Source organism: Leuresthes tenuis, unplaced genomic scaffold, assembly GCF_036924035.1.
Source record: "Leuresthes tenuis unplaced genomic scaffold, fLeuTen1.0.hap1 SCAF_1, whole genome shotgun sequence".
Lineage (NCBI taxonomy): Eukaryota > Metazoa > Chordata > Actinopteri > Atheriniformes > Atherinopsidae > Leuresthes > Leuresthes tenuis.
Window position 1 is genome coordinate 32,939,686 of NW_027325355.1, and position 26,768 is coordinate 32,966,453.

Sequence of the window (26,768 nt, forward strand, 5' to 3'; positions counted from 1 at the left end):
TAAATGCAGACGCCGGCTTTTCCAGCAGAAATCAAACAGCTGCTCATTTGTGCTTCAACAGAGGCTGCTGCCTGTGTTCAGAATACGCTGCAAACTGCCTGATTCGGGCTCAGGTTTGGACGAAAGAAGGGAAAAGAAAGGACAGAAAATGAGAAATGAGCTCCACGTTCGGTGAAAACAAGACGCTCTGCGCTCCTCCAAAATTCAAGCCGACATGCTTTATCTGAAATGATTAACTACGTAATGAGTGTCTGTGGCTATGGAGCCTGCACTCAGGCAGCATTAGCACCACAGAAGAAGAGGAGGCCGGGGCGTGTGACGCCGCTGGGAGCTGAAGGAGGATGTTCACACATTCGGTGGCAATTACCGCCATCTCTGCTGCACCGGCACAGCGGGTTCTCTTCTTAAACGCTGACCCGAACACAAACAGCAGCGTGTGCCCCCCCCCTCCTCCACTTGTGTCAGTGAGCATCTCGCCGGCGCTCTCCCAGCGAGGCGGCCCCTCATCAGAGATGCGATTTGTTCATTAGGAGATTACAAACGAGGCCGCTGCGCCGACACGAGAGGCTGCGATTACAGCGCGCTAATTGCCTGATTTGCTTGTTGGGAGTCGCCCCCCTACCCCGGTGAAGTCCAACACGCTCGTTTGTGACGAATGAAAAGCAGTTCAGGTGCTCTCCTCGCCAGCGCAGCTTGAGCTGAGGTTGTGCAGACGTTCTCCCCTTCATCCTCTGCTTCCCTTCTTCTTCTTTTATTCTTTTGAAATGCCGCAGCCAACGCCGAGCTCGGGGAGGACAAAAAGGAGGCGAGAGGAGAGGAGGCGGCTTTGAAGGCAAGAGGAGGAAGATGAAGTGGCCGAACAGAGGGAGGGGAGGACAAAGGAGGAAGAGGCAGATCTCTTCCGACTCCTTCTCCTAATGATCTGCTTGGAGGACCCGGGAGAGCCCCTCGCCCTAATTGATGTCAAGTGTGTGATTTTGCTGTTAATCAAGGCCGAGGCATCAAACATCACAGCCTCGCTCTCACCTGTTTGATGGGGATGGCCCGCCCGCTGCCGATGCTGTCGGCTCGAGCCTCCAGGCCTTTCTTGTCCTTATCCGGCTCGCTGGCCTTTCTCGACTGTGGACCAGAAAATTACACATTTGTGTTATTTGTTTTTAATGCAGCATCGTCATCATCATCATCAGCAGCAGCAGCAAAAGCAACAGCAGCTGCAGCTAAAGCAGCAGCAGCTAAAGCAGCTAAAGCAGCAGCAGCTAAAGCAGCTAAAGCAGCAGCAGCTAAAGCAGCAGCAGCTAAAGCAGCAGCAGCTAAAGCAGAAGCAGCTAAAGCAGCTAAAGCATCAGCTGCAGCTAAAGCAGCTGCAGCTAAAGCAGCAGCAGCTAAAGCAGCTAAAGCAGCAGCAGCTAAAGCAGCAGCAGCTAAAGCAGCTAAAGCAGCAGCAGCTAAAGCAGAAGCAGCTAAAGCAGCTAAAGCATCAGCTGCAGCTAAAGCAGCTGCAGCTAAAGCAGCAGCAGCTAAAGCAGAAGCAGCTAAAGCAGCTAAAGCATCAGCAGCTAAAGCAGAAGCAGCTGCAGAAGCAGCTAAAGCAGCTAAAGCAGCAGCAGCTAAAGCAGAAGCAGCTAAAGCAGCTAAAGCATCAGCTGCAGCTAAAGCAGCTGCAGCTAAAGCAGCAGCAGCTAAAGCAGAAGCAGCTAAAGCAGCTAAAGCAGCAGCAGCTAAAGCAGAAGCAGCTGCAGAAGCAGCTAAAGCAGCTAAAGCAGCAGCAGCTAAAGCAGAAGCAGCTAAAGCAGCTAAAGCATCAGCTGCAGCTAAAGCAGCAGCAGCTAAAGCAGCCGCAGCTAAAGCAGCAGCTAAAGCAGAAGCAGCTGCAGAAGCAGCTAAAGCAGCTAAAGCATCAGCTGCAGCTAAAGCAGCTAAAGCAGCAGCAGCTAAAGCAGCTGCTAAAGCAGCAGCAGCTAAAGCAGCAGCTAAAGCATCAGCAGCAGCTAAAGCATCAGCAGCTAAAGCAGCAGCAGTAACAGCAGCTGCAGCTAAAGCAGCAGCAGCAGAAAAAACAAACTTGTGACCTTAAAATGTAGCCCATGAACATGAAAGTTAACTTAACGTTAGCCTCTAATGGATTAAAGAAAACAAAGAGGCATCGAGCTCTGCACTGCAGACAGTATCTGAGCTCTCTCCTGCGTTAATAATGAACTTCTTCAGTAATTTGTGTCTAAATCTACGGTTTGATGGTGGACCAAAGCCGAACCTTCGATCTCAGAGGACACCCCGAGAAAGAGAGCTCAGGAAATGTGTCCCCTCCTGATAAAATGCCCCCCTTTAAACACCACAGCTGTGTTTACAGCTCATTCACTGCAGAGCCCCACTGATGCCACAGATCTCAGGTAAATGCAACCAGAGCAGTCTGGACCTGGACTCAGATTTGATCCCATCCCGTTACGAGATAATCAGTTCGACAGAAGAGCGATTGAGGTCTCACAGTGAAGAGGTTGGAGCGGCGCTTGGACTGCTTGCGGACGGGTGTTGGCGTGTTGGTGGTCTGCGGGACGTCGATACGGAGCTCCTTCTGGCTGGTGCTCGGCGTGGACGGCACCGACGATGAGTAGTCGCTCAAACTGCCGCCGCCGTTACTCGTCTGTATCAAACAACAACAAACAGGCAGCGTGTCTCAGAGGAATCCCACAAATACATCAGGGTTTGTGCTCAGAATAAAGCCCCCCCGGGTTAGGGTTGGTGAGGGAGGTAAAGACGCCTCTGCAGCGGGGCTTTTAACGAGGAATCGATGAAGGTCTGAAGGAGAGGCTCCAGATGTTCCAGCTGCAGTTTGCCTCAACACGAAAACCACAACTGGTGTTTGTTCGTGTCACTGAGGAACTTCTTTTCAAATAAAGTGAGACTTTATCAACATTAAAAACAGCTTTAAGAGTTCAAACTTCCAGAAGGAGTTCAGTGACACCTCACAGGGACCAAAAGTGTCCCTTCGGAGGATTTCAGGGTGTCCAGGTGTGTGACCCTCACCTGGCTGACGTGGACGGCCGACACCTGCGGGGCGCACACCGACGAATGACTCGGGGAGTTTGGCAGCGACTTGCAAGGCCCGATGGACAGCTGCTGCTTCTTCCTGGTGGCCACGATCTTCTGGGCAACTGCAACACACAAAAAGGTTGAACTCCCCCTGCTGGCCGGCGTTTCCCCCACACCTGTCCCCCACACCTGTCCCCCCTGCAGCCCCAGCTTGATGTGCAGAAAGCAGCTTGTTTTATTGAGCTGTAACTGGTTATTCTTTCAGTGTAGTGGTTTTATGACGCTGTGCACAAAGCTGTAAAACCTCCCAGAGGAGCCGTTTTACAGTCTGCACCCAGCTCCATCCGACAGCCACAAAGTAGTCAAAGTTACAGTTTCGTGGTTTAAATTTGAGGTTGAAAAGTCCCTGAAATAAACTTTGGTTCTTCTCATTAGATTTCCTCCATGTTATGACCTGCTGAACATCATTTCTATGACTCCTTGCAGCTGAAATCAGGCCCAGTGAAGGCTAATCAATACCTGAAGAGCAACTACGGACAATTCAAGCCCCTCCGATTGGCTGCCTGCAAACAGAGAGGTTATTCACTGACTGACAGGGACTAACCTGCTCCTGATCCTCCCATTCAGGCTGTTTTATGCATGAAAATCACTTTCAGCACACATTTAACCCCTTCTGTCATTTATTATGACTGGATGTTGACCTTTAATCGGCTTTTTATCCCATCTCCAGACTTCTTTCACACCATCCAAGATGGACAAATTAAAAGTAAGCTGGAAACTGTAGGTGAAAGTTTGACTTTCTGCTGCTCAAAGCTTCATTTTCAGTTTTTCCACAGGTGGTAGTTCTGAGACGGTGACTCAGCTCGCCTTCGAACATCCGGTTCACTCTGAACTGCTGTTTGAAGTGTTATAATCACCAGTCAGCATCTCTAAGTGTTGGTGGTCTGACTTTACATCTGGACATGAACTCTGGTTCTCGATGGTCTGAATTATCTCTGCTTCTTCTTTTTAACAATGATCATAAAGTTTTTGTTGGTTTGGTTGGTCACCAACTCCATCTCGCCCCAAAACCCGTCCAGCAAAGTGCCGGCGCCGCTCTGTGTTAGATAACAGGACGGAACCATCGGGGAAACTAACCAACCTTGGACACTAAACATACCCTAACCCTAAATAAAGCAGACCCTAACCCTAACACAAATGGACCCTAACCTGAAATAAAATGGACCCTAACCCTGACTAAAATGGACCCTAACCTTAAATAAAATGGACCCTAACCCTGGATCAAATGGACCCTAACCCTAGATCAAATGGACCCTAACCCTAAATAAAATGGGCCCTAACTCTAAATAAAATGGACCCTAACCTTAAATAAAATGGACCCTAACCCTGGATCAAATGGACCCTAACTCTAAATAAAATGGACCCTAACCTTAAATAAAATGGACCCTAACCTTAAATAAAATGGACCCTAACCCTAAATAAAATGGACCCTAACCCTAAATAAAATGGGCCCTAACTCTAAATAAAATGGACCCTAACCCTAAATAAAATGGACCCTAACCCTAAATAAAATGGGCCCTAACTCTAAATAAAATGGACCCTAACCTTAAATAAAATGGACCCTAACCCTAAATAAAATGGACCCTAACCTTAAATAAAATGGACCCTAACCCTGGATCAAATGGACCCTAACCCTAAATAAAATAGACCCTAACCCTAAATAAAATAGACCCTAACCCTAAATAAAATTGACCCTAACCCTAAATAAAATGGACCCTAACCCTAAATAAAATGGACCCTAACCCTAAATAAAATGGACCCTAACCCTAAATAAAGCGAACCCTAACCTTAAATAAAATGGACCCTAACTCTAAATAAAATGGACCCTAACCCTAAATAAAATGGACCCTAACCCTAAATAAAATGGACCCTAACCCTAAATAAAATGGGCCCTAACTCTAAATAAAATGGACCCTAACCTTAAATAAAATGGACCCTAACCCTAAATAAAATGGACCCTAACCTTAAATAAAATGGACCCTAACCCTGGATCAAATGGACCCTAACCCTAAATAAAATAGACCCTAACCCTAAATAAAATAGACCCTAACCCTAAATAAAATTGACCCTAACCCTAAATAAAATGGACCCTAACCCTAAATAAAATGGACCCTAACCCTAAATAAAATGGACCCTAACCCTAAATAAAGCGAACCCTAACCTTAAATAAAATGGACCCTAACTCTAAATAAAATGGACCCTAACCCTAAATAAAATGGACCCTAACCCTAAATAAAATGGACCCTAACCCTAAATAAAGCGAACCCTAACCTTAAATAAAATGGACCCTAACCCTAAATAAAATGGACCCTAACCCTAAATAAAATGGACCCTAACCCTAAATAAAACGGACCACACGCTGTATTAAGGTCGGTCTCCACTAAACTTGATCACGTTCAGAAGATGTTTTTCATGCGTTACAATTCATTTTATGGGATAAATCAGTCATTGCTGCTGATTTCTGTGTTGAATGTGCAAGAAACCATCCACAGTCTCACAGGACCGAGGTGGAACCAGTCCCGCTGACCCATTGGATCAAGTTCTGGAGAATAAGGCACCAATTAAATGGAAGCCAGATTGCATGGTCACAGGTCCCGATATACCGAGTCATACTGGAGCTATTTTAAGTCCATGAGAGATTTTCTGTTGGTCATTGATTCAGTTCCAGGTTTCTTTTTTTAAAATGTGAAGCTACATTGATCTTTATCACAAGGGCAATCAATTGATTAAGATATTTAAGCGTATCTAACCTTAAAGGGATATTTTTTATTATTTTATCAACATACAAACAGAAAATAATGGAAGTAAATATTGTATTTATCCATTTTACCTTCTCACCTCCAAGTTTAGGGTCCACCCTTTCCTGATTTCTAAATAAAACCACAGTGCGGCTCATTGGTCACATTCATGCCTCCGTTACATTATAAAATAAGTGAATTTTACTTGATTAAAGGGTTGAGTTTGACAGCCCTGTTGCTCATACAACAGAAAACATGGTAAAAAGTAACTTTTGGTGCCTTCTCAGCACCATCCAGCCTCCTTTTGACATTTGTAGTCCGTCAGATTCCATCGATAATGAGACTAAACTCTGGTCCCAGCAGGTCAAAGCTTGCAGAGATCGTCCTGCTGCGTCTGATGTTTGAGGAGTGGAGTGAAGAGCGAGTTAAGACTTTAGTGACTCCATTATCTCTGTTCCAATAAACACTGGCCTGTTTCATGCTCTCACAGATGAAGCCATTGTTTTAATTGGGCTCGTTAAAGCCCCCGGCTTCGTTAATGAGGAGCCGGTCGTAAACATTTACCTCCAGGTGACATCGGGCCGAGCCAAGGGCAGCGAAAAGAAAGAGAAAACTGTTTAAAGAAGCCGCTGAGAACAAGAACCGGCGATGAAAGAAGGCGACTGCTCAGACGGTGATTAGTTGCTTTGATTAAGCTCGGGCGCAGTCACTCCGACTCCCATGATGCTGATTGTCTGGCTGCAGTTCAGTTTGTCAGCCAAACAAAACTGACTCGTCACTCCGTGTCAGCGGGTCGGTGCTGCACCTGGCAGGCTGTATATTACCCTTAGTGTTAAGAACAGTTATGATAAGGCTGTGCTAAATATTTAAACTACATGGTTAATGCAATTTAACTTTATCCATCAATCTCAGTTCTGCTCTGAGAAGCTGCCATTCCTTCTAATGGAAATGTCTCCCCTTTGATCAGATTTATGACGGGGCTGCACAACCGGGTGAGACGTAAAGAGGGGGGGGGGCGACACTGCAGTGCTTCACTCGTCTCACCTTAAAGTCAAGCAGTGGAGCTGCAGATGTGGAGGCAAAATGTGGGAAAAATCGGTCAAACGGGAAGTCAAACGCTGCCTGATTAATGGCCGTCAGTCCAAAAGACAGTGAACTCTTTATAAAATCACCTGTTCCTCAGCTGAGCTAAAACAACATGTTACACTGTGTCATTATTTACTGAACAAAAACAGAAGCAGTGTGTGAAAATCTAAGTGAATAGAGCTGCTCACACTGACTGATGATCAATTAATCAGTGCATTGATTGGCAGCACCTGGTTGCTACTCACCCTCTTAATTTCTGTGGAAGCAGTGAGGGTTCACTTACTTTTTCACACACTGCTTCTGTGTTTTGTTCAGTTTTTGTTTTTATAGACAAGGACCCGGTGATTTTTTTAACCTTTTCATTCCATCCCCTCCGTTTAGAAGTTATACTGTTAATCTAACTGGTGTTCCACAGGGCTCCATACTGGGATCTAACTGGTGTTCCCCAGGGCTCCATACTGGGATCTAACTGGTGTTCCACAGGGCTCCATACTGGGTTCTAACTGGTGTTCCCCAGGGCTCCATACTGGGATCTAACTGGTGTTCCACAGAGCTCCATACTGGGATCTAACTGGTGTTCCACAGGGCTCCATACTGGGATCTAACTGGTGTTCCACAGGGCTCCATACTGGGTTCTAACTGGTGTTCCACAGGGCTCCATACTGGGATCTAACTTGTGTTCCACAGGGCTCCATACTGGGATCTAACTGGTGTTCCACAGGGCTCCATACTGGGATCTAACTGGTGTTCCACAGGGCTCCATACTGGGATCTAACTGGTGTTCCACAGGGCTCCATACTGGGATCTAACTGGTGTTCCACAGGGCTCCATACTGGGATCTAACTGGTGTTCCACAGGGCTCCATACTGGGATCTAACTGGTGTTCCACAGGGCTCCATACTGGGATCTAACTGGTGTTCCACAGGGCTCCATACTGGGATCTAACTGGTGTTCCACAGGGCTCCATACTGGGATCTAACTGGTGTTCCACAGGGCTCCATACTGGGATCTAACTGGTGTTCCCCAGGGCTCCATACTGGGATCTAACTGGTGTTCCCCAGGGCTCCATACTGGGATCTAACTGGTGTTCCACAGGGCTCCATACTGGAATCTAACTGGTGTTCCACAGGGCTCCATACTGGGCCCACTCCTGTTTAGGATGTGGGTATCAATAACTTGTCTTCTGTGTGGAGAAAATGTGGCATTTCAACGTAAAATAAATGTTTTTACCCACATTTAAACTACAGCTCAGTACAGACGAAAGCAGGCAATAAAACAAGGAACCAATTCAGAGCAAAATACAAAGTAAAACTCCATGTGCACAACACAACATCAGACAAATAATACCCAATCACTGAGTGCACTTTCATAGTCTTTCACATATACGCAAATACAAAAAATACTGAAAATAAATGTGCACAAAACACCCAAATACGAACAAACTATCACATTCACACAAAATAATAAGACATAAAACACGCCAAAAAGCCTTTTAAACGAAGACATTTGGCTCTAAAGGTTTGAGCCTCGCACACGTTGGCTGAATCCCGTTTAAATTCATATTTATGTGTTGTCAGGAGTTGTAGTCGTGTGTTAATATTTACACTCTGGATGGATTTCTGGGCGAGTCTCTGACATTGTGAGTGTGGTCATTGAAGCTCATTAGTGAGCGCTAACGAAGCGTCCAGAATCTGCACTCTGACACGGATTATAAAGAAGAGGAGCTGTGCGTGCACGTGTGTGTTGGAGGGGTTCGTGTCGGTGTAATTAAGCTAATTAAATTAGGGCTCTGATGGACGAGGGAGCACAGTGCTGTCACCTCCCAACATCCCTCACACTGAGGTCACTCATCCTGCTCCCCTCCCCCGACCGGCTTCACTTTCCATCAAACGTTACAAACGCACCCAGAGTCACGACTGACAGAAAACTTCAACATCGTTCACAAACAAAGACGAAACAACACAAAGCCACTCATAAAACTACTAAACTCGTCGGTTTTTATCACCTGAAGGCGCTTGATTGTAAATCTAGAATTAACTAGAAATAACGAGAATTTATTTGATTTAATGCAAATAATTCCAGAAAATATTTTACTTTTGGTTCATTTTCTGTTGAATTATAATTCAATTATAAAATGATAGTTTTTTTCTAATTAAAAAGCAGAAAATTAAACGGTTCATTTGGATAATTTGTCGTCATTATACACAAAAAACGATTGATTAATGGCTTAAACTGATCACATTTACACCGGGTCCTGATGATTTCTCCCTTTTAAAACTTCATCTGCAACTTATGAACATTCACATGTCAATCAATAATCTCTGAGTGATTGATCAATAATCTCTGAGTGATTGATCAATCCTCCAGAACCGTCGGGTCGGAGCGAGTCGGACTTTCTGCTCCTCGCTGTCATAATTCAGCTGATTATGAAGCTTCGTGTAATCAGAGCCCCGCCCCCCCGCTGCCATCAATCGATTACTGAAGAAATGAAGTGAAGGTCACGGAAACGGCGGCTTTGCTTGTTCATAAATTGTGATTTCATTCCCGATTGACACCCAGGGGAACGATTACAAACCGTGGTTTAACTTCAGGAACGATTCGTCACCTCAGAGCAGGTGAAAACAGACAAACCCGATCAATCATTACGTTAGAAATGAGACTGAAGGACATCAAACAAACTGCAGATCAGGTCTGAACATCATCCTCCTGGTTCTGGTTCTGAGTTTTTTCTCTCCACGGTCGCCTCGTGCAGCTCAGGACGGACCAGAGAGAAGTTTCAGCATCTTTCTCTTTCAAGATGAGCTATTTATTCAGAAATTAAACCGAGTTGAAGCGTCCACACAGACTATTTTCATTTTTAATGTGAAGACACAACCAAAACAAACACAAATAAACACACAGAGCTGCTGTTGTGTCGACAGAAAACATTAAACTCATCGTTTAAAACTGATTCATCTGAGATTATGACGAGAAATACGAGGAAGAACACACACAGTGGAATAATTAAGAAGATAATCAGGCAGCGTTTAGTGTGGAAAGCTGCCTCCTGGCACACACACTTTGCAGTATTTCAGATGCATCACTGCACAAACTTTCTGCTGCTCTCCGGTGAAGAAGAGCAGTTTACTGTGTTCCTGCACTGCCCCCTTCAGGACAGACTGAGCAACAACAGCTGCTCTTCACCACCAACGCACTCGAGGATCAATCCGCAGCTGAACGTAGTCCCTCAGCTGCAGGAAGTCACTGGAAAAGGTTACCAGACGAACCTCGGTGTAAACTTCAGTTCCGACCTCTAAATTTGGAGTTTACACCAGTTTACTGGTGAATCATCTCACAGCAAACTGGCTTTAGCTGCATCTCCACGGTGGACTCACTGCGCCGTCGAGTGCCCAAAAAGCCGAAATAATAACCTGAAGTATCAAGATTTCCTTCCTTCACCTTCCAGGTGGATAAGGCCGGCTCATTTATTACATTAAAAGAGTCTGAACCAAAAATAAGTCTTTCTGGGTGTTAACAATGGTCTGGCTGACCTGCAGCTTTGATCTGAGCTGCTGAGCGAGGAGCTCAGGTGTAGCAGACGAAGCCAGAGGCCGTCAGACTCTGTGCAGCTCTGCTAATTAACCGCCGTGTCACCCATTTCTCTCTAATTACAGCCGTTAACCCCGAGCCTGCCTGCCGACCGGCCACCACTTCATTAACGTCTCCGCGGCCGTCTTCTTATTAATGTGCTTTCAACGTGTAAAAATGAGCTGCAGCGTTTACTCTGTGAAGCAGAGCACAACTTTCTGCTTCCTTTGTTTGGCTTCTGCTCCTCTTTCACCAATAATACCAAATATTAGGAGGCGTTGAGCTTGAATTTATTCTGTTTTGTCACAGTCTCGTTGTTCAGAGAGCAAATCTGACCAAACCGCTCCTGCTAACTGGATATATTGCTGTAAACTGAGGAAGGAAACACCCGGGAGTGTGTGTTGGGATGAATTAGTGGTTAAGAAAGTCGCAGGAAATGGTTTGATTGTGACGATAGTTAAGAAAAATGACCCTATTTTAATTAATACTGTAGATATCATCCCTTTTTCATTCTTAATTGTACACTTAACTGTTTTTTTAGCTAACAACTTGCAGCCCTGCTGATATCAGAGGTCATCTAGAAGTTGTTTCTACCAGCTGAACTTTTACCACAACTGCAGTAACTTCCCCACAACCTGGAACGAACGTGTGTAAAACTAATAAAGTTGCATCGGAACATTAGAAGAAGTTCAGTTATTCAACCTTTTAGGATTACCAGGATTAGCTGGATGAGTGAGAATCTACACTGGTGTGTTACTTCTACATTCATGACTCCTATTTAGAAACAGTAGCTACTGTAGTGCTGTAGCTACTGTAGCAACTGTAGCATTGAAGCTACTGTAGCTACTGCAGTACTGTAGCATTGAAGCTACTGTAGCTACTGTAGCTACTGCAGTACTGTAGCATTGAAGCTACTGTAGCTACTGTAGCTACTGCAGTACTGTAGCTACTGTAGTACTATAGCTACTGTAGCTACTGCAGTACTGTAGCTACTGCAGTACTGTAGCTACTGTAGCACTGTAGCAACTGTAGCTACTGCAGTACTGTAGCTACTGTAGTACTATAGCTACTGTAGCTACTGCAGTACTGTAGCTACTGCAGTACTGTAGCTACTGTAGCACTGTAGCAACTGTAGCTACTGCAGTACTGTAGCTACTGTAGTACTATAGCTGCTGTAGCTACTGCAGTACTGTAGCTACTGTAGCACTGTAGCAACTGTAGCTACTGTAGCAACTGTAGCATTGAAGCTACTGTAGCACTGTAGCTACTGTAGCAACTGTAGCTACTGCAGTACAGTAGCTACTGTAGTACTGTAGCTACTGTAGCAACTGTAGCACTGTAGCTACTGTAGCACTGTAGCAACTGTAGCTACTGCAGTACTGTAGCTACTGTAGCAACTGTAGCTACTGCAGTACTGTAGCTACTGCAGTACTGTAGCTACTGTAGTACTATAGCTACTGTAGCTACTGCAGTACTGTAGCTACTGTAGCACTGTAGCAACTGTAGCTACTGTAGCAACTGTAGCATTGAAGCTACTGTAGCACTGTAGCTACTGTAGCAACTGTAGCTACTGCAGTACAGTAGCTACTGTAGTACTGTAGCTACTGTAGCAACTGTAGCTACAGTGCTACAGTACTACAGTAGCTACTGCAGTACAGTAGCTACTGTAGTACTGTAGCAACTGTAGTACTGTAGCTACTGTAGCAACTGTAGCTACAGTGCTACAGTACTACAGTAGCTACTGCAGTACAGTAGCTACAGTAGTACTGTAGCAACTGTAGCTACTGCAGTACTGTAGCTACTGTAGCTATTGTACCACTGTTGCTACTGCAGTACTGTAGCATTGAAGATACTGTAGCACTGTAGCTACTGTACCACTGTTGCTACTGCAGTACTGTAGCACTGTAGCTACAGTTGCTACAGTAGCTACAGTGCTACAGTAGCTACAGTTGCTACAGTACTACAGTAGCTACTGTACCACTGTTGCTACTGCAGTACTGTAGCACTGTAGCTACAGTTGCTACAGTAGCTACAGTGCTACAGTAGCTACAGTTGCTACAGTACTACAGTAGCTACTGTACCACAGGTTATCTGGGTAGCATCAGAGGAAACAGTAACTACCAGAAGACCTTTTGCTCCAAGATTTACAATAACTTCCATAACAAATACAACTACTAATAAAATTAGGGGCTGGTACTTGTTGTGTCATCAATACTATTCATCAACTATAACTACTGAAACTGCAAAGCAGGCAGAGCTTTCAGTACTGCTTATATTACAGTTTTTTTAGGGATTGTTTTCGACCAGAAGCACTTTTACAAAGTTGGCATTGTGGAAAACCTGCCTCCAGTGTCTCAAAAGTCGTCCTGGTGCTCCCTGACACAGTGCCGATGCTACATGTGACCTGCCTTCTAAAGCCAAAGAACCCCTCAGGAGGATCTCACTGTTTGCTTTGCTTTCGCTCGACTTTGACCAGACGGATCATAGTTTGTGACGGAGCTGTCGGGGTCAGGAAAGACATTGATAACTATGGTCACTTTCCACCTCCTCCTCCTCCTCGTCCTTCCTCACCCGCTAATGTCCGATTCTTTTATTAATCCTGATGGGGAATCACACCCCCTCCCCCTTTTCCTTGCTATGATAAAACTTAATTGCACTTCGGTTTGAGCTAAATAGCCGACCGGCTCCATTTAATTCTTAATTGACATGTGATTAAGAGCTGCCGAATGGCCCTGGCTGGCCGGGACATTGTTGGGGGGAAATGTCACCTTCCCAGAGGACTGGTTTCCCTCTCGGACACAAGTCACTGCACCAGGAACTGCTTCTTACCGTCCTGGAAGACTCGCTCCACGTTGAGGCCGTAGGTGGCGCAGGTTTCATAGTAGGTGCATCGTTTGAGGTCGTTGGAGAGTTTTCTGGCTCGGCTGTCGTCGATCACCCTCGGGTTGGTCGAGCTGATGGCGTCTGAGTGGAACAAGGAAAGGTTCCAGTTCTCGTTAGTTTTCCAGAGAGAAGGAAGCTTAGACAACTCTGCAACTGAATAATTATATCGGTCAGGAAACAGCGGCCCAAACTGAGTGAAAAGAAATTAAATGCGAGGTCCAAAGAGGCCGAATCAAGCCTCACGTGGTGAGAAAAGGTGCCAAAAATCTAACCATGAACCTAAGAGAGAATCCTACAAATGAGGGCTTAAAAGGACTAATGTTTCCTGATCAGGATTCATGTTCATCAAGAAAAATCAATCATTTTTAAACTAGAAACACTGGAAACATGAGCGATACTTTGGTGCCCTCTGCTGGGCAAAGTGTGGACTTCAGAAGACCCTCAAAAACAAGACAGGATGCAGGTTTTAACAGCTTCTTATGATCTAGTTCTTTGGAAATCCAAGGCGCAGGGACGGCTGCATTAATCTGACGAATTATTTGAATAAATTAAACATTAAAAGTCATAAAATAATAAGCTAAAACATCTTTTAGACAACAAAAAGTCTTAAAAATAGGATTTTCTTCAGTCTGCTGATATGAAACGATGGTTCTGTTAAATGATCAAACAAAGATGTTTCAGATCAGTGGAAAAAGTTTGAGCAACACAAAAAAGGCAAAGGTGAAAAACAACCAAATCAAAACAGTTCACAGAAAGAATTATGATGGTCAATAAAGCTTAAATTTAACCAGTTTAACTGTAATTATGGTTTAGCGCCACTAGATGGCAGCAACGCTCCAGACATACACAAAGGCTGTTTGTGGGGCCTCAGATCTGTAAACTCAGCCTGTTGTTGGGAACCAAACTCACTTTTAAAGAGAAAAACCTGAGAAAGTTGAGGTTAGAATCTTAGCAGGAAGACTTGATGTGAGTAAAGCGGGGTTTGCTTTGAACCTTGTGTGCCGACCAGGACCAGCGGCAGGTCGGCGGTGTTCCTGTAGTTGGCGAGGCGGCTGAAGTAGTGATACACCGTCTGAAAGCTGATCTCATCCTCCAGGCTGAAGACGAAGATGACGGCGTCCACCCACAGCGCAAACTGCTCACAGAAGAAACCATGAATTCATTTAAATCCGAACAAAAGGCAGCTGTCAGCAGGCGCTGCTGATTACGACACCTAAAAATATCTTTTATTCAGCACATGTGGCAGATGTAGAAAAACTCCAGAGAGTGAGGAGAAGAGACGCCGTGACAAGCAGGAGGAAAACAGGTGAATTATTCATAAATCTGAGTTTTCTGTCTAGACTTGCCCACTTTAGATTTGGCTTTGGTCAGGAGTGAAAACCCCCCACGACCTGACCCATTTCCATCCTGTTGTCACGCACCAAAATATCCACAAAAAGGTTTGTTGAACGTGACAAAAGGGAAAATAAAATCTCCAAAGTTTAAAATCCATCTACTGTCTGCATGCTGTTTAGTTTAAACTGCGTCTCAGAGGCAGAGGATCACCGTTCTGGGCATTAAAACCATGTTTTTGGACAGCAGTGAGCAGGTGCGGCACCTACCTGACCCTCGGGGGGGCCTCCTTCGTCTCGGATGAGCAGCAGGTGACTCTGCCCGTCGACCACGATCTCCTTCTTGAAGCGACCGCCTGTGGGAGACGAGCACAGCCGTCAGCTGCTGCAGCCCGAGGCTCGGTGAGGCAAAGACTGATTGATCCGGGGCAGGTTAGAGTGATTGATGCAGATGATTGGGTGAATGTGAAGCCGTGCAGGTGAGACACACCCTGATCGTTCTCTGAATGTTTGTCTACAAGCGTGATGTCAGCCTACAGCCTCCAACCGCCAGCTCCGAGGCTCTTCTGAGGTTTTATCTCCACTTTGACCCTTAAAACGATCCCCTTGAGTAAACTCCAGCTGTAAACTGTCCTGGGATGGCAGGCTTGTGGCGCACTGCTGCTTTGAGTCGCCTTCCCGTGACAGTTTGGGTCACGGTGGGAACAAACGGCTCTGCCTCTGGGAGGATTTACAGGAAGTGGCTGGATCTAAAAATGAAGCCCGGACGTTATTTTTGGGTCATCTCATCAGTATCATCTGATCTCCAAACGGCGTGGACGAGTGTGAGCGAGTGGCTGCAGCGAAAGCACAGCACGAGGAGATCAGCGGCGTTCGCTCCGTAATGATATAGTGGAAGTTTAAACAGCGGCGAGGACGGGAAGAGTCCAACACACTCTTATTTAAAAAGACTTAAAGCAAGAGGTGAACTTAAAGTTTAACTCTAAACCCAACAGGGATCTCAGGGTTGTCATCAAAAAGACTAAAAGGTAACAAATGACTGGTTCTGTAATGTGGGTTCAGTCCAAATCAGGTGGAAATACAACGTGGTGGGGAGCTGAAAGTTGTAGAAGTCAGCAGCTCAGCTCCTCTGAATCTTAAACCTTCATCGTTTGAAGGTTCAGAGATTTGCATCGTGACGAAGTGAGCAAAAAGATCCATAAAAAGAGTAAAAAACAAGAACTAAAACCATCAAATCGAGCTCTTTAAAAGCATCTTAAAAGCTTTGGTATCGGAGAGCGTTTCGATGTCTTCAGACCTGGACCTTTCCCCTCCCTACACCTGTGGGTCGGCCTTCTGTGGAACAGAACCTGTAAGTGACTTAAATATAACAATGCCGGTTAAATTTGACTTTCTGCTACCGTCAGGTGGTGCCATGACAACACCTGAAAATGTCAAAAGCTTCCCGGAGGTCTTTCCATTTGATCAACCAAAAATCAAACTGATTAAGTCTCTTTGATGCATTTGTCGACATAAAGAAATGCCAAAAATGGTGGACTTCCAGCTATGTTTCGGGCGGGGAGCCGGGAGGCTTTTTTTCGGTTGCATGTTTGGACCAAATTTAAACTTTTCTAGAAGTCGCTTTAAAGCCACCTTGTTGGTCTCATAATAACCCACTTTAACCCACTTGATTTCTTAGCTAATTAGGCTTTTCAAACTTAACTTCCTGAGTCACGGTGAGACACCAAAGGTTGTCCCACTGCCATGGAAACGCCATTTGGCGAATGCTCTCAGTTCTCACAATGAAGCATCATCGGTACCTTCAGTGTGAAGTGGGCGGGGTCAACCAGGAAAGAGGGTCAAAATTTGCCAGGTTGCCACAATTAAGCATCGCAAGGTGTCTGGTTTAGATTTACCAAATACATTGATCTGATTAAGACTCCAGTTGGAGAACTTCCTGTTTGGTTTAGGGTAGGTTTGGTTGGTCTTAGGACACTATCCCCAGACCTACTCATCCCCGATTCTCCATTGGTCACCTAGCTTTTCAATTGGGTTTAGTATCGCCAGATGTAAGGTGTAGATTTACCGAAAATGGCGATCTGATTAAATCTCTACTTGGAGAACTTCTTGCTGACTTTAAAAAAGGTTTGCAGGTCTTGGAACACCCTGTTTGGGAGTATCCCAACATCTACTAATGCCTGATTCTTGATTGGTCATCTCCCTTTTCAACTGGGGTCTTGGGGACCATTTGGATGGCTGGATGACCACCATCTGCCCTGATAAAAGTAGTATTTGGATGGCTGGATGACCACTATCTGCCCTGATAAAAGTAGTATTTGGATGGCTGGATGACCACTACCTGCCCTGATAAAAGTAGTATTTGGATGGCTGGATGACCACTACCTGCCCTGATAAAAGCAGTATTTGGATGGCTGGATGACCACTATCTGCCCTGATAAAAGTAGTATTTGGATGACCACTATCTGCCCTGATAAAAGTAGTATTTGGATGGCTGGATGACCACTATCTACCCTGATAAAAGTAGTATTTGGATGGCTGGATGACCACTACCTGCCCTGATAAAAGCAGTATTTGGATGGCTGGATGACCACTATCTGCCCTGATAAAAGTAGTATTTGGATGACCACTATCTGCCCTGATAAAAGTAGTATTTGGATGGCTGGATGACCACTATCTACCCTGATAAAAGTAGTATTTGGATGGCTGGATGACCACTATCTGCCCTGATAAAAGTAGTATTTGGATGGCTGGATGACCACTATCTGCCCTGATAAAAGTAGTATTTGGATGGCTGGATGAACCAGGGTTTGTTACCCCTCCACCACCCCATCTGAAGTCTTATGGCTCCTGCACAGTAAAAAAATGGGTCTTAGTGTTTTCTCCATGCTTCAGATTCTGAGTTTGTGGATTTCCAAGCAGGGCTTGTTTAGAACGACCATAAACAACACAGCAAAAATGTGGAGGAGACATCTGGAAGATGTGATTTTAAGATTTTCTGACTACTTTTCTAAGTTAAATCCATCCTTTCTGAGATATTCTGCCTCAAACACAATCCTGGGACTTCTGATTCCGACCTGAAACCAGTTCTGAGTTGTAAAACAGACCTTTGAAGCCTTCAGAGAGTCTGCAACTTTATTTTTATATAAACACACACACAAACACACACTTCTTTCGCTTTCCCATGACTGTGTGGCCAATCAGCTCAGGAGGAGGAGGAGGGTGAAGGCAGCTGTAATGTAAATTATAATCTGCACCACCACAACACACACCGAGCCGAGTGTATTCTGAGCTGAAGCCTCCGGATGCAGAAATTCCCAACAGGAGCGTTCAGGAAAACCAGTTAAACCAATTTAGCAGCTGACATTTATCTGTTTATCTTACTGATAGGATAATCACACATCTGATCAATCAATTCATTCATGAATGAAAAGGTGCAGCTCTGAAGACTTTCTCCAACATGAGGATGGAAAGTTTTTCTGGTTCGTCGGTTGTTAGTTTCAACAGGATGATAATCGATGAACATGCTGTGTGTGAACAGCTGCTGCAGGTGATGATGACGACGATGACTGGCGACGACATGAGGGGGCGGAGCTAAATGTTGATTCATAACCGGTCGGGTTCAGCAGCTCCAGGTCCTGGCAGTTAAGTCGTGCTTTAAAACTAAAAGAATCTGATGACACAATCGGGTTGAGGGTTCGTATTCTCACCGATTGACAACTGTTAAGGCCAAATAAGTAGAAAACGAGCAGTTATTGCACCCAATGTTCCTCCAAAGAAGGAAGTCAGATGATGAAATCGCACCATTTTCAACTCTAAGGTGTTGATTAACCAAAAGGACTTTAGTTACCGGCTGGTAAACCTGACGACTTGCTCTGTTTTCTTTCAGTTCCCAATAAAGCCTCACGTCTGAGAGGGATATTTTCCTACATGGTGTGCCTTTAAATGTCAACAGTTTGATTATGTTTATGTATTCAGCAGACGCTTTTATCCAAAGTGACTTACAAATGAAGATATAACAAGCTATATAAAAAGATAACAATATATATTATATTGTTAGCTTAGATTATATAGAAGAAAGGAGTCGGTTTGGTTCCAACTTCTTGTTGTGAGGCCAAAAACCTTTTTACTTTACCAGCTGTATCAGAGAGTTTAAGGATCTCATCGTAAAACTGAAACCATGAAGGTGATGAGGAGTGAATACCAGCCGCTTTAGTTCAGTTATCAGCAGTGTGTTCTCAGAGGTCGACGCAACCTTTACGTAAACTATGAGATTGAAAAGTTACCCAAACTTACGAGTGTTAAGAGCTCTTTTGTTCCTACTTTGATCAAACTTTCATACAAATCCGTATCATCTTATTCCAATAGCTGTAAAGGCATCCATGCAGAAGTCTAATACAGATTTACCTAAAGGGAAAATCCTATCGGCTTGTCTTTATTCGTATCTTACAACATTTCTCGCTTTAACTCATTAACATATTTGTGGATGTATGAAAAACCAGTTCAACTCTAAAATTAGAGGGTTTTTTTACACTCTACACACAAACTGATTTAGACTGAATTAAATCAAAGCTAATGTGCCTCATAAAGGAATGTGTGCTCACTGTTGAATCATTTTTATAAAAACCTATCAGCTTCGGTGTGTTTGATTGAATATCTTATTGGGAGAAACCTGGTCAGGAGTCACCTTAATGTTTTGCAAATGTACAATTTTCTCCACAATTTATGTTTTAACATCTTCGATTCAAAGAAGCAAACGTTACTTTATGAGCCTTAAATTATCGACAGTTCTCTGCTGTTTTTATCCATCAGCAAGAGGCAACCATCACCAGACAGCTTTTTTCTGCATTTAAACAACAGAAGAAGAAGAGTAAGATATCGACAGGAGCTGCAGCACTGAACCCGAGCTGTTCTCAACGCCCTGCCGTCAGAATCAATGAGGCAGATGATCAATAGATGGATAGATGAACAGATAAAAAAAGAGAGGCAGTGGATAGTTACCTGCATCCACGTCAGCTATTTTTACAAGAGCAGCCCAGAAAGCAGAAAGAGAAGAAACACAAAGCAAAACAACATCAAAGATGCAGCCACAGTTAACACATGCACAGTCCAACAGAGAAGATTCAGAGGAGAAGCTGGAAGACAGAATAAAGAGCAATAAAACCAATAAAAACAGGTTAATTCAGTCAGCTGGTGGTCAGGTCAAAGATCTGGGATCAGGAGAAAGCTGGATCTGTTTACTTCTTTTATATCGGCTGTTCATGACCATCTCCACCATGTTTAGGGACATATCTTTTAAATGTGACCATCTCCACCATGTTTAGGGACATATCCTTTAAATATGACCATCTCCACCATGTTTAGGGACATATCTTTTAAATGTGACCATCTCCACCGTGTTTAGGGACATATCCTTTAAATATGACCATCTCCACCATGTTTAGGGACATATCTTTTAAATGTGACCATCTCCACCGTGTTTAGGGACATATCTTTTAAATGTGACCATCTCCACCATGTTTAGGGACATATCTTTTAAATGTGACCATCTCCACCATGTTTAGGGACATATCTTTTAAATGGGACCATCTCCACCGTGTTTAGGGACATATCTTTTAACTGTGACCATCTCCACCGTGTTTAGGGACATATCTTTTAAATGTGACCATCTCCACCATGTTTAGGGACATATCTTTTAAATGTGACCATCTCCACCGTGTTTAGGGATATATCTTTTAAATATGACCATCTCCACCATGTTTAGGGACATATCTTTTAAATGTGACCATCTCCACCATGTTTAGGGATATATCTTTTAAATGTGACCATCTCCACCGTGTTTAGGGACATATCTTTAAAATGTGACCATCTCCACCATGTTTAGGGACATATCTTTTAAATGTGACCATCTCCACCATGTTTAGGGACATATCTTTTAAATGTGACCATCTCCACCATGTTTAGGGACATATCTTTTAAATGTGACCATCTCCACCATGTTTAGGGACATATCTTTTAAATGTGACCATCTCCACCGTGTTTAGGGACATATCCTTTAAATGTGACCATCTCCACCATGTTTAGGGATATATCTTTTAAATGTGACCATCTCCACCGTGTTTAGGGACATATCTTTTAAATATGACCATCTCCACCATGTTTAGGGACATATCTTTTAAATGTGACCATCTCCACCGTGTTTAGGGACATATCTTTTAAATGTGACCATCTCCACCATGTTTAGGGACATATCTTTTAAATGTGACCATCTCCACCGTGTTTAGGGACATATCTTTTAAATGTGACCATCTCCACCATGTTTAGGGACATATCTTTTAAATATGACCATCTCCACCATGTTTAGGGACATATCTTTTAAATGTGACCATCTCCACCATGTTTAGGGATATATCTTTTAAATGTGACCATCTCCACCGTGTTTAGGGACATATCTTTTAAATATGACCATCTCCACCATGTTTAGGGACATATCTTTTAAATGTGACCATCTCCACCGTGTTTAGGGACATATCTTTTAAATGTGACCATCTCCACCATGTTTAGGGACATATCTTTTAAATGTGACCATCTCCACCATGTTTAGGGACATATCTTTTAAATGTGACCATCTCCACCATGTTTAGGGACATATCTTTTAAATGTGACCATCTCCACCATGTTTAGGGACATATCTTTTAAATGTGACCATCTCCACCATGTTTAGGGACATATCTTTTAAATGTGACCATCTCCACCGTGTTTAGGGATATATCTTTTAAATATGACCATCTCCACCATGTTTAGGGACATATCTTTTAAATGTGACCATCTCCACCGTGTTTAAGGATATATCTTTTAAATGTGACCATCTCCACCATGTTTAGGGACATATCTTTTAAATGTGACCATCTCCACCATGTTTAGGGACATAGCTTTTAAATGTGACCATCTCCACCATGTTTAGGGACATATCTTTTAAATGTGACCATCTCCACCATGTTTAGGGACATATCTTTTAAATGTGACCATCTCCACCATGTTTAGGGACATCTCTTTTAAATGTGACCATCTCCACCATGATTAGGGACATATCTTTTAAATGTGACCATCTCCACCATGTTTAGGGACATATCTTTTAAATGTGACCATCTCCACCATGTTTAGGGACATATCTTTTAAATGTGACCATCTCCACCGTGTTTAGGGACATATCTTTTAAATGTGACCATCTCCACCGTGTTTAGGGACATATCTTTTAAATGTGACCATCTCCACCATGTTTAGGGACATATCTTTTAAATGTGACCATCTCCACCATGTTTAGGGACATATCTTTTAAATGTGACCATCTCCACCATGTTTAGGGACATATCTTTTAAATGTGACCATCTCCACCATGTTTAGGGACATATCTTTTAAATGTGACCATCTCCACCATGTTTAGGGACATATCTTTTAAATGTGACCATCTCCACCATGTTTAGGGACATATCTTTTAAATGTGACCATCTCCACCATGTTTAGGGACATATCTTTTAAATGTGACCATCTCCACCATGTTTAGGGACATATCTTTTAAATGTGACCATCTCCACCATGTTTAGGGACATATCTTTTAAATGTGACCATCTCCACCGTGTTTAGGGACATCTCTTTTAAATGTGACCATCTCCACCGTGTTTAGGGACATCTCTTTTAACTGTGACCATCTCCACCATGTTTAGGGACATATCTTTTAAATGTGACCATCTCCACCATGTTTAGGGACATATCTTTTAACTGTGACCATCTCCACCATGTTTAGGGACATATCTTTTAAATATGACCATCTCCACCATGTTTAGGGACATATCTTTTAAATGTGACCATCTCCACCATGTTTAGGGACATATCTTTTAAATGTGACCATCTCCACCGTGTTTAGGGACATATCTTTTAAATGTGACCATCTCCACCGTGTTTAGGGACATATCTTTTAAATGTGACCATCTCCACCGTGTTTAGGGACATATCTTTTAAATGTGACCATCTCCACCGTGTTTAGGGACATATCTTTTAAATGTGACCATCTCCACCGTGTTTAGGGACATATCTTTTAAATGTGACCATCTCCACCGTGTTTAGGGACATATCTTTTAAATGTGACCATCTCCACCGTGTTTAGGGACATATCTTTTAAATGTGACCATCTCCACCGTGTTTAGGGACATATCTTTTAAATGTGACCATCTCCACCATGTTTAGGGACATATCTTTTAAATGTGACCATCTCCACCGTGTTTAGGGACATATCTTTTAAATGTGACCATCTCCACCGTGTTTAGGGACATATCTTTTAAATGTGACCATCTCCACCGTGTTTAGGGACATATCTTTTAAATGTGACCATCTCCACCATGTTTAGGGACATATCTTTTAAATATGACCATCTCCACCATGTTTAGGGACATATCTTTTAAATGTGACCATCTCCACCGTGTTTAGGGACATATCTTTTAAATGTGACCATCTCCACCGTGTTTAGGGACATATCTTTTAAATGTGACCATCTCCACCATGTTTAGGGACATATCTTTTAAATATGACCATCTCCACCATGTTTAGGGACATATCTTTTAAATGTGACCATCTCCACCATGTTTAGGGACATATCTTTTAAATGTGACCATCTCCACCATGTTTAGGGACATATCTTTTAAATGTGACCATCTCCACCATGTTTAGGGACATATCTTTTAAATGTGACCATCTCCACCATGTTTAGGGACATATCTTTTAAATGTGACCATCTCCACCATGTTTAGGGACATATCTTTTAAATGTGACCATCTCCACCATGTTTAGGGACATATCTTTTAAATGTGACCATCTCCACCATGTTTAGGGACATATCTTTTAAATGTGACCATCTCCACCATGTTTAGGGACATATCTTTTAAATGTGACCATCTCCACCATGTTTAGGGACATATCTTTTAAATGTGACCATCTCCACCGTGTTTAGGGACATCTCTTTTAAATGTGACCATCTCCACCGTGTTTAGGGACATCTCTTTTAACTGTGACCATCTCCACCATGTTTAGGGACATATCTTTTAAATGTGACCATCTCCACCATGTTTAGGGACATATCTTTTAACTGTGACCATCTCCACCATGTTTAGGGACATATCTTTTAAATATGACCATCTCCACCATGTTTAGGGACATATCTTTTAAATGTGACCATCTCCACCATGTTTAGGGACATATCTTTTAAATGTGACCATCTCCACCGTGTTTAGGGACATATCTTTTAAATGTGACCATCTCCACCGTGTTTAGGGACATATCTTTTAAATGTGACCATCTCCACCGTGTTTAGGGACATATCTTTTAAATGTGACCATCTCCACCGTGTTTAGGGACATATCTTTTAAATGTGACCATCTCCACCATGTTTAGGGACATATCTTTTAAATGTGACCATCTCCACCATGTTTAGGGACATATCTTTTAACTGTGACCATCTCCACCATGTTTAGGGACATATCTTTTAAATGTGACCATCTCCACCATGTTTAGGGACATATCTTTTAAATGTGACCATCTCCACCGTGTTTAGGGACATCTCTTTTAAATGTGACCATCTCCACCATGTTTAGGGACATATCTTTTAAATGTGACCATCTCCACCATGTTTAGGGACATATCTTTTAACTGTGACCATCTCCACCATGTTTAGGGACATATCTTTTAAATGTGACCATCTCCACCATGTTTAGGGACATATCTTTTAAATGTGACCATCTCCACCATGTTTAGGGACATATCTTTTAAATGTGACCATCTCCACCATGTTTAGGGACATATCTTTTAAATGTGACCATCTCCACCATGTTTAGGGACATATCTTTTAAATGTGACCATCTCCACCATGTTTAGGGACATATCTTTTAACTATGACCATCACTGGTGATTGAACAGTGTCAAAGGGCAAGTATCTCTAAGCTTGAGGACAAAGCCAGTAATTTAAAATAAAAGACAAAAGTCTATCCTCTTAAATGGATTCTAGTTCCTGCAGAAGCTCAGAAATAATTTCAGTTTCTGAGAAATCTTTTAGGTTTTAGGATGTAGTTTTAAAAGAGGGTAAATTTTCATAGGTTTGCTCAAAAGGCAAATTAAATTATTTATTATTATTTATTTATTTATTATTTATTAAATTAATATTTTCTGGTAGATTAATCAGAGGAAAAGGAAAATTCTGCCTCAGTAGTTTGGAATCTAAACAAGTTTTGGATGGTAAAGTTCAAAGGTGTGTTTGTTCAGAGAGAAGAAACACAGATTCAATTCAAGAGGAAGGCTTCTACGGCAGAAAAATGACATGAAACACACCCCAAAATCCACAAGCCGATGGTATGCTATGGTCTTATAATGTCTTACGATGACCTAAAAAATGAAGCAAGCCAAGCCCCAAATCTCAGAGCGGGTAAAGATCCTCCAGACAGGAACTGTATGTCTAAAATCTGGCTTCAGGCCCTTTTCCTTTGTCATTTATAAACTATAAAGGCTGAAATAGAGACGTAATCTGGTCGTTTTTGACTGGATGTGTTTCTTTTTCCCTGCAGGCTGCAGAAACAACACGACCTCTGAATAAAGCTTGGCTCTTTGTGTGAGCCACAGCTGCGAACCACAGCATCAGTTTGGTGGCTGTGGGTGATTTCCCAGCCTGGATAATGGATCCCATGTGCGGCTGCTACTCAAACTTATTCTGTTTCTTGTTTTACTTCAGCGCCACGACTGACATCCATCTAAAAAATGTCCTGGACAAAGAAGAGCAGCATCTCCACTCTGAACAGGAGCCTCATTAACAGGAGCTGCAGCCGAGGCTGCAGACTAAGAATAGTTCTGGTTTGTGGCTTCGGGGTGCCGCTCGAAAGCCACCAACTCCGCTCCCAATCAATCGCCATGGGAATCCACGCGGCGGCGTATTTTTAGACGTGAGGAATTTGCTTCCCCTGGTCTTTTCTTCCCCTTAAGCTGCTTTCATTTCTTGACGGTTATGCAAGAATTTCGAGGAGGTTTGTTTTGTGTGTTTAATCTGAGCTGAAGCGCCGCTTCCTTGATGGCCAGCGGTGCCAAGTCATTGGATCAAAGACGTGGGGGGGCTGTTGTTTGGGGCCGGCTCGGACACGGTACGCGGAGCCGATTGAAAAGCCGTGTCGTGTTGAATTTGGCAGAGCCGTGGTGTCATTAGGGGGGCTGAGCTTTCAGCAGGGGCCCCTGATAGAAGATTTTATCATATTCTAGCAAAAACACCTCGTGAACAATCCACTGTGGGGACTCCCCATCACCAACAACGTGGAGTCCCCTTTCAGTACTGAACCTTTGATCTACAAGCAGATTCATCTCAAATATAAGCACTTCCCCCTGCCTTTAAACAACTTTAGGTGCCCTCTTTTCCTTTCCTGACCCTCACACATCGAAGGCGAGTCTATCCACCGAGGGACCAGCAGCCAGAAATGGTTTGTGGGCTGATCCGGGTGGGTCCCACTTGACAAAAGCAGCAAAGTTTTCTTTCTAAATAAACTGTGTTTGATGGTTTTCAAGGCTTTAAATATACAACAAGGTCAAGGAGGGTTAATTAGCTGCAGCTCCAGTTACTGAAACTGAACACAAACTTCTGCTCTCTCTGGTGCAAAGACTTCTGCAAACGCTCCAAACATTTATCGGACCTTTTCTAATGAGCCAAAGCAGCTGCTGTGAATGAATTCAACACTTCCAGTAAAACACTTTGTGGAATTACGTCCTCAGGGCCAAACTGAAGCTGAAGGACAGAGAGGGAAGCTAAGATTTGACATTTTTCATGAGCAATCACTTAAGCATTAAAGGTAAACCACATCTGTTATTGGTCGTTATGATGGAGAATGGTGGTCCAAACCTAAAATAAACCTGAGCCAACAGGCTTTTAAAGCATACTGTGCCATAAAAACTAAAGTTAAACTACTTTCTTTTAACTGTGTTTTCATGTCTCCACTTAATTTATGCGCTAAAGGTGCCAATAACACTAATTTTCATTTATCTGAACACGTCTAAAATA

General features: G+C 43.3%; 1 protein-coding gene across 4 annotated transcripts in view; it reads right to left on the reverse strand.

The window, feature by feature from the left end:
* The window catches only part of agap1 (ArfGAP with GTPase domain, ankyrin repeat and PH domain 1), a 177,775-nt gene that overhangs the window by 80,960 nt on the left and 70,047 nt on the right, over positions 1 to 26,768 (reverse strand). For 2 of the 4 annotated variants that reach the window (XM_072379157.1, XM_072379156.1), the window contains exons 4-10: positions 19,691 to 19,705; positions 14,963 to 15,048; positions 14,355 to 14,496; positions 13,308 to 13,442; positions 3,022 to 3,149; positions 2,483 to 2,638; positions 1,027 to 1,119 (exon numbers count right to left, since the gene is read on the reverse strand). In XM_072379157.1, coding sequence (XP_072235258.1) covers positions 1,027 to 1,119; positions 2,483 to 2,638; positions 3,022 to 3,149; positions 13,308 to 13,442; positions 14,355 to 14,496; positions 14,963 to 15,048; positions 19,691 to 19,705 — 755 coding nt within the window. The remainder of the gene's footprint in view (positions 1 to 1,026; positions 1,120 to 2,482; positions 2,639 to 3,021; positions 3,150 to 13,307; positions 13,443 to 14,354; positions 14,497 to 14,962; positions 15,049 to 19,690; positions 19,706 to 26,768) is intronic. The other 2 variants (XM_072379159.1, XM_072379158.1) reach the window with 1 other exon arrangement.